The sequence below is a fragment of the Mus caroli genome, unplaced genomic scaffold, assembly GCF_978045245.1.
Source record: "Mus caroli unplaced genomic scaffold, Mus_caroli_1 scaffold_7, whole genome shotgun sequence".
Classification (NCBI taxonomy): Eukaryota; Metazoa; Chordata; class Mammalia; order Rodentia; family Muridae; genus Mus; species Mus caroli.
Window position 1 is genome coordinate 121189006 of NW_028227262.1, and position 12675 is coordinate 121201680.

At 46.5% G+C, this 12675-nt stretch overlaps 1 protein-coding gene across 4 annotated transcripts; it reads left to right on the forward strand.

The window, feature by feature from the left end:
• The first annotated feature begins 3590 nt into the window (after positions 1 to 3590).
• Pax4 (paired box 4) lies at positions 3591 to 8193 on the forward strand. 4 transcript variants are annotated; one of them, XM_085839744.1, is made up of 10 exons: positions 3591 to 3603; positions 3957 to 4087; positions 4375 to 4590; positions 4881 to 4956; positions 5503 to 5628; positions 5851 to 5933; positions 6312 to 6390; positions 6792 to 6847; positions 7137 to 7278; positions 8057 to 8193. In XM_085839744.1, the coding sequence occupies exons 1-10, from the start codon at positions 3591 to 3593 to the stop codon at positions 8191 to 8193; spliced, it is 1059 nt and encodes a 352-aa protein (XP_085695870.1). The 4 variants fall into 4 exon arrangements, with proteins under 4 accessions (XP_085695870.1, XP_021020925.1, XP_021020926.1 ...); XM_021165266.2 differs by having other exon boundaries at positions 6312 to 6381; XM_021165267.2 differs by having other exon boundaries at positions 6312 to 6381; positions 6831 to 6847.
• Positions 8194 to 12675: the final 4482 nt, after the last annotated feature.

The following is a 12675-nucleotide window of genomic DNA, read 5'->3' on the forward strand; positions in this document are numbered from 1 at the left end:
TTCACCAGACACAGCTAAGTAGACTGCGGAGCAGCCCCCAGCTGCCCCTGGTGGAAGGGCTCTCCCTGCACTAGGGCCCGTACTGTCCTGCCCATGGTGCTGAAACTATCTGTTGCAGTCTTCCCTCTGCGCCAGCGCTCTGGCTCAGCCTGAAGATGCTGGAGCAGACTGGAAGGGGAATGGAGTATGTGTCAGGGTAAGACTGAAGACCCATTTCTGTGATACACTTGGCGTTGGAAGACAACAGTTTCTAATTCCAAGATCCAGGTGTTCATGTTCCATACCCACTTCTCCATTGCCAAACCCAAAGCAATGAGATCTACTGTTCTCTCCTCTGACTTCTAGGTCTATTCTTAACGCCTCAATAAATCAGGGTTGCTTACCTAAGCCTCACTTCTGTGACCAGGTTACAGATTCTGAGATATACAATGGACCCACAAGGTTTTCCACATCTACTCCTTCACACCCTTACAAGCATCTATTGAACCTTGTCTGCAATAGCAACAAGGTTTCCAAGCACTGTGGTCCATGCTCACTTCCAGCACCCTACCCTACCCAGACACTGGTTTTCTCACCCTTGCAGTGGCCCAGACAATCTGAGGTGTCTTTTGTTCAAACAACAGTATCCGTTTTTTATCTAAATGTACCAAATCCCAAGTAAAATGGATGGAGTCTGAAAATATCCAGAGATGGGAGAGAGAAGATGTGTGTGTGTGTGTGTGTGTGTGTGTATGTCCTTAGAAACATGCATTTCTAGTCATCCTCAGACACGAATTCCCACCCACTCCTCCCACCGTCGGTGTCCTGAAGTTCAGGATAGCCCTATTTCCAGGCAAGAACTCACCTTTGTGTCATTTCAGTCAAGGAATCAACAGGAGGATAGATGGGAATCCTCTCTGGAGACAACTGATTTATGTGACACTCTTCTCCACCTGTTCTCCTTCTCTTGAGGTTCTAAAGGCCAACTCAGTCTGTACTCAATCTGGCTACACTACATATCATTTATCCTTTGTAATAATACACACATGTCCTGGGGGTTGACTTAAAAGCTCAGACGTGTGCATGATGGCTGGGAAATGATATCAGTACTCCTGGAATATTCTTTTGTGTTTCGATGCATGGGAAACTTTGGATACATAGTCTGAAGTGTGTCATCTTCCATGTTCCTCATTCCTTCCAAGAGCACTGGCTCATGCTTGGGTACATTCTGGATTGAGAGAGCCTGTCTGAATGCCTCTATACTTCCTTCAGGGTAGAGCCACAAAGTGGACTCTGAAGCCCCACAGAAGGACACAGACGGTCACTGGCTGTGGGTTACCCTGCCTCAGGGCCAGTGTCAGCTAGCCCCATGCACACTTTCCTCCTCCTCCTCCTCCTCCTCCTCCTCCTCCTCCTTCTCCTCCTCTTCTGCTCATGGCCTGTGACATCACTGGCTACTCCCAGAAGGCTGCCCTCTGCTCCTGAGTGAAGGCTCTGTGAAGCTCTGGACCCCCTGGCAGGACTGAAGCAGCTGGAGGCTGTTACAAGACCAGACCACCAGCAACCCCTGGATCCTGCACAGGACCCTGAGACCTCTTCCTGGAATTCCCACCTCTTTTCCTCCATCCAGGTAGCTCACCAGCAGGCTCATTGTCTGCTCTGTCTCCCATACTATCCCCATGCCTTTGTGTGGCCAGACTCAACTTTCTCCCTCCTCTGTCTTTACAGCTATGCACTTTCCTGCTCTTCCAACTCCTTAACCTATTTTCTCATCTATTGAGTGTCAGGCTTTTTTTCTGATAAGTTATCATGTATACTGATGCCATGTGGGAGGCTACTGGAAACAGGGTTTCTGTGAGTTTCTGTTTGTGGGCATGGTTCATTGGGGTTTGGAGGGTTTTTTGTTTTGTTTTGTTTTAGATTTGGATATTGAACCTGTGTTTCACAGTGACTTTGACCCTTGGTTACTTGGGAAGATAAACCCTTGTGAAGGATTCGGGACTAGGCTGGTAGTCTAGTCCTGCATCCCCTACCCTTCACATTCCCAGCACAACCTTCCTCTCTCCATTTCTTTAATAGCAAGTATGAAGCAGGAATGGGAACATGGAAATAGAATCTCATGCTCAGTAGCCAGAGATGCTGACCTCTAGCAGCAATGGGCTTCTGAACCTGGAGCTTTATTCTCTGAGAGGGTGGGCTTGATTTATGTTAACCCCAAACGATGCCTTTTTTTTTTTTTTTAGAAAAAAATTCAACTTTCTTACTGAGTTTCTGGAATGCTAAGAGATGAAAGGGGCAAGTCTCTAGATGCTTAAAAACAAACAAATAATAGGCACTTTAGTTACTAGATTCAATGGGCTCTGGAGTCTTGGTGTTTCATTTCTGATAGTTTCCTCTTCCTTGTACATTGAAAAGGAAAGAGTCCTATCAAGGAGTCCTATCAACTCTACATGCTCAGCACGCTAAGCTTGCCTCTGTCTCTTTTTTTCTTCTTTCTCACTTCTTTCCAAACCAACAAATGTTCTCGTGTTTAATGCCCTATTCACTAAGTAATTGCTGTGGAGTTAACTGAGCCAAGACAGCGTAGTTATTTCAGGAAAGCTCCATGGATAAAGCTGTCCCCTGGAGTTACCTACAGCTCTGCCAAGATTCCAGGCATGAAGGGATACAGCTTCAACTCCTCTTAGTTGCTGATGAAAGCAGAAAAGACATGACTGTGGCGGCTGCTGCGCAGACTCTCTTGTGCTCAAGATGGCTTCGGCTCCCATAAACAGACAGCATCCCTTTCTTTCAAAATGCTGTTAGGAAATGTTAGCAAAATATGCAATGTCTGGAAGGTAGCCCTTGAAAATGAAATTTCACTGTGATATCTAGACTTCTTCAATGTTCAAGAGAATCAACAGCTCCAGTGACTTTAGAAACTGCTAGGAGGTGTGTGTCCTAGGAGAAGCCATCACCTTAGGCTTTATGTATCTCTTTCCAATGGGTGGGACCAATGCCCAGGACCTGAGGTAGAGCTAAGCCCCAAATTCTGCCCCCAAGAGTTTCCTGGAGAACACAGAAAACAAGAGTCTGGATTTCCTTGAAGTGCTTTGAAGAAAGTGTTTGACTGGTACTTGGGAGAACTGGACTCGGGACTGTCCAACAGTGAAACCTGAACTCGAGAACCAGAGTCTCTGGCTCAAGAGTGTCAACCAGGGACTGAGAAGGCTTATCATGGGCCAGATGTCAAGTTGTCCACTTGAGGAAGAAAAATCCTGAGGACTGAGAAGAATGGTCCCTTCTGCTTCTCTGTCCCTCTTTAACAGATAGATGGGGGATTAGTTTCTACACCCCTTCCACTTCCTTATCAGGATATCGAAAAAGATCCAATCCTCAGCTGACTCTGTGATGTCAGTGCATGAGAACTTAAGGATACATTAATGCTTTAGTGTTAGCCAGCCTACAGACACCCTGTCATGAACATTCCATCCCATGACCATTTCCAGAGGCCACATGTAACCCTCTATTGTTGCAGTACCAGCCCCAAAGAGAAACTTCCAGAAGGAGCTCCCCGTTTTCAGTTTGCCAGTTGGCTTCCTGTCCTTCTGTGAGGAGTACCAGTGTGAAGCATGCAGCAGGACGGTAAGAGGTCTGGGAGAAGTTGAAAGAGGATAGAATGGTTCAGAGATAGAACACTGCCCTTGGGTCTTGGCTTCCACCAACACAATGTCATTTGTCCTTAGCCAGTGCCCTAAGCTAATTTTTCTCCAGTTTCTCCCTCTATGCTTTACTCTGCTACCTGTTGGATTAGGAGATAACCAACTCCCCCCAAAAAGTGGTTTGTTCTGGGGACCCTGGAAAAAGGTGGGCATAGTCTCAGAAAAAAGTCATACTGTATGGTGGCTGACCAGGCTGCAAGACCAGAGAAACCTTCTGCCACAGTGGGTGGGAACCTGGACAGAGGCAGTGTGTTGACACTTATCTCTCATACCTAGGACTCAGCAGTGTGAATCAGCTGGGGGGACTCTTTGTGAATGGCCGGCCCCTTCCTCTGGACACCAGGCAGCAGATTGTGCAGCTAGCAATAAGAGGGATGCGACCCTGTGACATTTCACGGAGCCTTAAGGTAGTGCCAAACCCATTACTTGGTGATGGAGACAAGAACCAGGCATCAAGGACCTCTCTTAAGGCAGCAGCTTGGGGTTGGACTCGCAGGGTTCCCTCCTAGAAGACCCTCTTAGAGGTGGGAAGGGGGAGTTTTAGGTGCCCAACGATGAGATGAACCTCTCAATTCTATGGCTTGGTTCAGCAAGGCTCACTTTGCTTTGTAGCTTCCTTCTGTCCCGGGAAGGCTCTCTTACCTTCTGCCCATCATAGCTTCTGTGTCCTGTTCTTACTTCTCACCACACTCAGGTATCTAATGGCTGTGTGAGCAAGATCCTAGGACGCTACTACCGCACAGGTGTCTTGGAACCCAAGTGTACTGGGGGAAGCAAACCACGCCTGGCCACGCCTGCTGTGGTGGCTCGAATTGCCCAGCTAAAGGATGAGTACCCTGCTCTTTTTGCCTGGGAGATCCAACGCCAGCTTTGTGCTGAAGGGCTTTGTACCCAGGACAAGGCTCCCAGTGTAAGTGCCCTCTCCCTACCCTGGGGTTTGCAAATCTGGGGGAGAAGATCCCCCTTTCCTTAGCAATTTGGGTATCTCAAGCTGGAGTTAAGGGAAGTTGGAATTATCCTTTGATTCATAAATTTCTCTTCTGAAATGTGATGGTGGTCAGGGAGCTGAGGAGGAGGTATGGGACAGGGGAGTGCTTCAAGCTGCTACTCTGGGGATGGTGAGTAGAGGGGAAAGGATCTCTATAGGATGCAATCCTAGGCCTATGTCCCATCTTCCCAATGTGTATCCCAACACCCCAGGTGTCCTCTATCAATCGAGTCCTTCGGGCACTACAGGAAGACCAGAGGTTGCACTGGACTCAACTCAGATCACCAGGTGGGTCTTAGAGTTGTCGCCAGAGATAATCAGAGCCGAATTTCTTAGCATTTTATAGTTCTTCCTTCTGCCAATCATGAGTTCTCATTGTTTTGTGAATCACCCTCTCAACGATCCCTTAAGAAGGGTCCAGCATGTGCCTTTATTATCTCTTGGTAGACTATGGAAGTTCAGGAAAATGAAATTATTTTCTCAGATGTCAGCCAGTTGTTGACATGTTTTGGGCAGGGCCTACATCCCCTAACTCCTAGATTCAGTCTCTGCTAAGAGCTAGGCTAGGCTGGGCCTTTCGTACCCTTCCTCTGCTTCCTACTTAGCTTCTCAGAACTTCCTCCATGTTCTATGGGGTCGTTCAAACCTGGAGCAACTCTATTTTTCCCTAAGTAGTGCCATGCTACTGACTACACTGAATAGCCAATGCCAAGGAACTTCATATCCTGCTGGCTCTGCTCTGCTTCTGTGCCTGTGCTGTTATCACATGAGAGACCCTGTGTAACCAGAAAGGTCAGCTCCACAAAGGCCCTAAGACATTGTCCTCTTTTGCAGCTGTGTTGGCTCCGGTTCTTCCAAGTCCCCACAGTAACTGTGGGGCTCCCCGAGGTCCCCACCCAGGAACCAGCCACAGGAATCGGACTATCTTCTCCCCGGGACAAGCCGAGGCACTGGAGAAAGGTGCTGGGCTTGGGTAGACAGTGGGAAAGATGCTGCTGATATGGTGACAAGGCAACAGTCTTGAGACTTATGGGTGAAGGCTGACAGGGTCCAGGCTGTGGGTGGCTTGACCTTGGGAAGATGGGTTATTTAGGCTTTTAAGAAGTAGGGAGTAGGGACTGACAAGGAGACCATACCTTACTCCTTCCCTTACCCTCACTGTGAGAGCCTCTGTCTCTACAGAGTTTCAGCGTGGGCAGTATCCAGATTCAGTGGCCCGTGGGAAGCTGGCTGCTGCCACCTCTCTGCCTGAAGACACGGTGAGGGTGAGTGAGCACTGGGACACAGTGTGAGGGGTCTGTAAAGGAGAAGAATGTATACTGACCAGGTGATCAGGGCTTTAGGTCTGTGGAGGTAGAGGTGGCAGCAAGAGGGTGAAAAACTTGTCAGAGAGAGAGAGAGAGAGAGAGAGAGAGAGAAATCCTCCTTGCTTTCTGTCAATTACTCTCTCCTCTTCCCCCCCCCCCCAACACAAGCCTTTTTGGTGAGGAAAAGGACAGAGAGCAACGGCCCGAGCCAGGGGGTGAGGGTGTGAGAATGGAGGAAAGCTCTACTTTCTGTGTCCAGGCCAGGGACACATGGTAAGAGCAGCTGGTGCCAGGTGGCTGAAAACACAGCTAGTGACAGTCCCCGTTCTTTCTCAGGTTTGGTTTTCTAACAGAAGAGCCAAATGGCGCAGGCAAGAGAAGCTGAAATGGGAAACACAGCTGCCAGGTGATTTCTGTGCACATCCATCCATCCATCCATCCATCCATCCATCCATCCATCCATCCATCCATCCATCTACATCTATCAACTGTCTGTCTGTCTGTCTATCCACCCATCCATCCATCCATCCATATTTACATAGCACTCCTCATGTGTCTGGCTCTGTGCTCGATCCTGGGCACACACAGATCCTGTTCTTAAAGGCTGCTCTGTCCCCAGAATCATCCCTTGGACTTAATCATTATTTCTAGTTTCCCAGGGCCCCATTTTGGGAAGAAGACAGTCTAAGTTTGTGACATCTGCCTCTTCTAAACTCTGCAAGAAGTTGTAACCTTTCCTGGGACCTCTGTCTTTTACCACAGCCCAGGTCCCCTTACCTATTTCTTCCTCTGAGTGGATTCACCTTCACCTTATAGGTGCTTCCCAGGACCTGACGGTACCAAAAAATTCTCCAGGGATCATCTCTGCACAGGTACTTGGGAGGAGAGGGGCAGTTTATGAGCTGGGAAGACTGATATCTCATGGCCTCTCCTACTTCTGGTGAAGGCATAGGTAAAACCCATGGACAGCCAACACTTGCGTGGTGAATTTCTGCAAAGTGCTATCCCCTGGACTCCTGTGTGAATGGCATCCTATTCTGGGGTGTAGGACACTGTCCGGGGATGAGGCAGGTGGTCTTGTGGGTCATTCAGTCCTCTTACCGAGGCTTTCCAAATAGGGAGGCTCACTAGAAGTTGAGGGTGTCCTCTTGCTTTCTCAAGCAGTCCCCCGGCAGTGTACCCTCAGCTGCCTTGCCTGAGCTGGAATCATTGAGTCCTTCCTTCTGTCAGCTATGCTGTGGGACAGCACCAGGCAGGTGTTCCAGTGACACCTCATCCCAGGCCTATCTCCAACCCTACTGGGGTAAGAATTAAGAACGGGTCTCAGTCTTACAGGGTGAGGGATGGGATAGCTGGCTCCTTTTCTGTGGAGGGCCTGGTTCTCCAGTTGGGGATACCAAAGGAATCTCTCAAAACAGCTTCCCTCATTCCTTGGATCACTTTTAAAGCTGGGGAATCTACAGTAGATCTGGTCCCTGCAGATGGTAAAGGAAATGGTATTGAGATCTGAGTGTGTATGTATACCCGTAGGCAATTGTCTCAGCCTCAGAGACTTTGAGATGTCTCTAGGACCAATAAGCCCAGCTCGGGTGCCAGTGAGATGACTCAGCAAGTAAAAGCGCTCCTTACTGAGCCCAATGAGCTGAATTTGATCCCAGAAGCTCACATGGTAGACAGAGAGAATCAACTCCAACAAGTTGTCCTCTGAGCTCCACATGTGTGCTGTGGCTCATGTTTGTGTGCATAAATGCATTGAACACACAAATAGTGGATAAATTAATATGTGTGTGTGTGTGTGTGTAAGCCCAAGCTCTGCTTCTTGTGCACATGCAGGCATGCATTTGCACACACACATATACACCCATAGTGAATAAATTAGTGGGGGAGAAATCCAAGCTGCCCTGAGCCCTGCATGGTGTTACTCCCATTCTCACTTCTGCTCTTTCCTGCCCCTGGCCCTGTCATTAGCCTTAGTGCCACTCCAGCCCTAACCCATCTGGCACTGCACTGTTGGGAGACTTGGACCAAGGTAAGAGGCCCTGAGATGGGTAGGATCTGACGCTACTATTTCCTCCCTACAGACTGCCAATCCCTCCTTCCTGTGGCTTCCTCCTCATATGTGGAATTTGCCTGGCCCTGCCTCACCACCCATCCTGTGCATCATCTGATTGGAGGCCCAGGACAAGTGCCATCAACCCATTGCTCACACTGGCCATAAGAGGCCTCTATTTGGCAGTAATAAAAACCTTTTCTTAGATGTTAGTAATAGTTCTTGCTATTTATCATTCTTTCCTCATGAACACCAGTGTACCTCTGTCTGTCTGCCTGTCTGTCTGTGCCTATCTACTATCTAACTATCTATCTCCTAATTTATGTATACATGCATTGTATCTATATAGTAATGAATCTATCAATTCCATGTATGTGTGTATGTGTATGTGTGTATGTGTGTGTATGTGTGTGTGTATATATATATATATATTAGTGTCCTCTTGGAAAACTGGCTTCTGACTCTCTAGCATTTTCTACTTAATATTAAATTATTATTTTTAGCTTATTATATTAAAGAATAAATTCTTTCACATATTTTGAAAAAGAAATACTGAAACCATTTTCCTCTCTCTAAATTGAGTATCTTGCTTTTTTTTTTTTTTTTGGTTGGTTGGTTGGTTTTTCGAGACAGGGTTTCTCTGTGTAGCCCTGGCTGTCCTGGAACTCACTCTGTAGACCAGGCTGGCCTCGAAGTCAGAAATCTGCCTGCCTCTGCCTCTCAAGTGCTGGCATTAAAGGCGTGCACCACCACTGCCCAGAAAGTATCTTGCTTTTATTTTAGCCTTTCTGTTGGTAGACTTTAAAAGTAAGCGCTTGCTGTCATATGGGGTAGTTTGCCCAAGGTTGGGGACATGGATGCCAGTTTTAGGAGGGAGCCCAATACCTTAAATAACAGCAAGACAGAAGTGAGGAAACTTTCTTTTTAATCCTTCCAATACTGGTTGTATCAGGAGACAGTCTCACATGAATGTACTTAGCACCTCCTTAACAGTAAAGAAAGACCAGGACTATGGGCTGGGAGGGGAAGCTAACCCAGGATTTGATAGCATTACTTTGTTTTCTCGTTGTGCTTTTTGTTGTTATTGTTGTTGTCTTGGTTTTATTTTATTTACTTGCTTGTTTAATTATTTAGGTTTTTCGTTTGTTTATTTTTTTTCAAGACAGGGTTTCTCTGTGTAGCCCTGGCTGTCCTGGAGCTCACTCTGTAGACCAGGCTGGCTTTGAACTCAGAGATCCTCCTGCTTCTGCCTCCTGAGTGCTGGGATTAGGGGCGTGCACCACTGCCACCACCAGCACCCTGCTCATTCTGCCTTTTTTTTTTTTTTTTTTTTTTTTTTTTAGTAACTTTGTATTTATGGCGAGTGATTTGGGTTTTTATGACAGTGATAAAAATATTCCCTTCTAAATGAATGCGCTTAAGCATCTATGGGAATGAAAACATTAACAGGACAAGTGGTAGGTAAAGGCTAAAGTAATGGGGACAGTGCCGAGCAGACAGACAGTCTGGAAGCTCTGCTTGGATGGCTAGGACAGTAGCATCAGTCACACCTGAGATAGAGGAGTGAGTTAGACACCCTGAGCCCAGCACCCCATCAACCTAGAGGTGAGAGATGGCGAGAGGTTTACTCTATTTGGTGAAAGCCAGACAGGAAGGTGATAGGGAAGGTTGTAGGAACATAGATGTTAATACCAGTACCCTGGTGTTCACAAGATTTTTGTCACACCACGGTTTCTATTGCTGTGAAGAGACACCATGACCATGGTAACTCTTATAAAGGAAAACATTTCATTGGGTCTGGCTTACAGTTCAGAGGTTTGGTCTGTCATCATCATCATGGTGGGAAGCATGGCAGCATGCAGGCAGACATGATGCTGGAGAGGTAGCTGAAGGCTCTCCATCTGGATCGGCAGGCAGCAGGAAGAAGACAGTGTCGCTGGACCGGGCTTGAGCATCTGAAAACCTTTATGCCCACCCGCAGCGACAGACTTCTTCAACAAAGCTGCACCTACTCCAGCAAGGCTACACCTCTTAGCAGTGCCACTTCCTATGAGCCCGAGGGGGTCTTTTTTCATTCAAACCACCACAGATTAACATTCTTCCATTTGTTCTAAACATAGAAGACATTTTAATAATATTTATTCTTCTATTATTACTATTTCCACCCCCTTGCCTCCCTCTAGCCCCTCCTACATACCTTGCACCTCTTTGCTTTCAAAATCAGTTTATTCCTACATGAGAATGGGTATGTGATTTTTTGAGATTATAATACATGATATAATTATGTAGTATGCCATTTCCCTTAACTTACCCAAGTACTTCCTCCCTTGCATTCTTTCAAGTTCATGGCCTCTTTCTTCTCTAATCTGGTGTGTGTGTGTGTGTGTGTGTTCACAACCGACTTAGTCCATATAATGTTACTTGTATGTATGTTTTCATGGCTGATCATTTGGTACTGGATAACCAATGGCTGTGTTTTCCCCAGGGAATACCATTTCTGGCTCACACCATTTCTTAGTTGCCTGTAGTTCTTTGCCTAGGGTTGAAACCCCCTGAGACTCTCCCCGTCCATGTTTAGCATGCCTATTGGTGTCTTCCTTTTTCAGGTCACGTTTAGGTAGCCATGTTGGTGAGACTTCCTGATAGACTTCTGGCATTTCTAAGAGAAACCACTTCACAGCAAGCTCCCCATTGCTTTTTCTGGCTCTTATGACCTTTCTACCCCCTTTCTCACATTGACCCTTGGTCTCAGGGATGAGCATTATCGGAGGCTGTGAGGATATTTAGAATGGTGAGATTATATTGGTTGAGTAAAGTAGAGGTTGTTAGGTTTCAAACCCAGACAAGTGGCTGTGGTGCCTGCCCTCCAGATTATCCCAGCATCTCCCAGTCCCTACTTGTTACAAGGCTGTCCTGACTAGCTTACCCCACCCCCTACCCTAAACTCTCCAGCTCAGGGTGCTGGGCTGCCTTTCCCTATATAATTCAACCATTTTGGCCATCCTGTCTCTTTGCACCTGGCTCCTCTGCTCGCTTTTCTCCCCTCCCTTCCCCTCTTCCGACAAGGCAAAGCTCTGTCTGGCCACGTCCGCTTTGTGCACTCCTCGATGTCCTAGGCCCTGGCTGTGCTCTCCCACTTATCTAGAATAAACCTCCTTTTCCACCAAACCTAGGAGCAGTCCTGCTCCTGTTCTTTCTATTTCTCTTTCTCATTCATCTCATGCTGAAATCTGGAACCAGTCACATTCCTTTCCTTTTTATTTTTATTTTGTAAAATTCATCTGGTGCTTGAAGACCCAGGAGTGGCACAAATGAGCTCCCATTTGGCTGCTCTGAACAAAGCTGCTGATCTGGCTCTCCTAAGGTATGTACGGATTATTTGTTTGTGCAGTTGTTATTTCTGAGACTCCTCCAAGACCTGTGATTTCAATAGTTATATGGTTTCTAGTATATGATATCCAGGCATAGTGGCCCCCTTTTAATTATTCTTATATGCAAACATACATAATACATATATCCCACTCAGCCCATATGTTGCTTGTATGTATATGGTTTCAAATTTGGTCATTTGTTGTTGGGTAACCAATAAACAGTCTAACATGGTGGTGGTGGTGGGGCATTCACAAAGCCTCAGCCCTAGACAAAAGAACTACAGGCAACTAAGGAATAGTGAGAGCGGAGAAATGGTCTCCCCCAGGGAAGAGTCTAAAGGACATGTAAAAGTCACATTTGCATTCTGAATCCATCAAGGCAGGGCTGGTTCTTCAAGGGGTCAGAGTTTATTAGTTTGGGCTGGGGGAGGGGAGAAAGTGGTACCCATCAGTGTCCTTCCTCCTGGGTAGAACTTACAGCATCCTGGGACAACAGCCTTCAACCCTTAACCAGTCATCTACTCTTTTCTTCTTTTTTATTCTTCTTTTTAGCTAGTATTCAAAATAATGCCAGTATGACTGTGGTTTTGTGTGTGTATGTGTGTGTGTGTGTGTGTGTGTGTGTGTGTGTGCTCCTGCATGATTTTTACAGGGTCTCACTATGTAGCCTAAATTGGCTTGGAAATTGGCTTGGAACTTTATTAGTCTCCTGAGTACTGGATTGCAGTCATATATCACCATGCCCAGCTAAATAATGTGTCTTATTGTGACATTTGTTTATTTGTATATATGTATGTATGTATGTATGTGAATACACACACATATGTATATATGTGTGTATATATATGATTTTACTTGCTCTTCTTCACTCTTGTACTCCCCTCACCATCTCTCCACTTTCTTAATGGTCCCCTTCCTTCCCCTTCTGCTGTCATGTTACATATACATGCATGTATCTATTTATATCCCAATTCCACGTATGAGAGAAACCCTACAGCATTTGTCACCTCTCCTGTCATTTCCCCTCACTTGTCATTCCTCCTTCTACTTCCTCACAAACCCCCCACCCATTTTCCTTCTCACAATGTTCACATGTGCATGTATATTCTGCAAGAAGAGAAAATACGATGGTCCAGACCCTATGCCTCTAGAGCCAGACATACAATATGTCTCCTGAGTCAGACACACATACAGATCTTGGGGGTAGCCTTTTGTGATGTATTGTCGCTCCAAGCAGTTGTTTTGCTAAACTTGGTAGGAAAAATTGCACAGCACACAG

Excerpts from the sequence above, each read along its gene's own strand:
- Pax4 (XM_085839744.1), top strand. Across the intron at positions 5,629-5,850 it reads AGCCGAGGCACTGGAGAAAG|AGTTTCAGCGTGGGCAGTAT; the intron begins GTGCTGGGCTTG and ends CTGTCTCTACAG. Across the intron at positions 6,391-6,791 it reads ACAGCTGCCAGGTGATTTCT|GTGCTTCCCAGGACCTGACG; the intron begins GTGCACATCCAT and ends TTCACCTTATAG.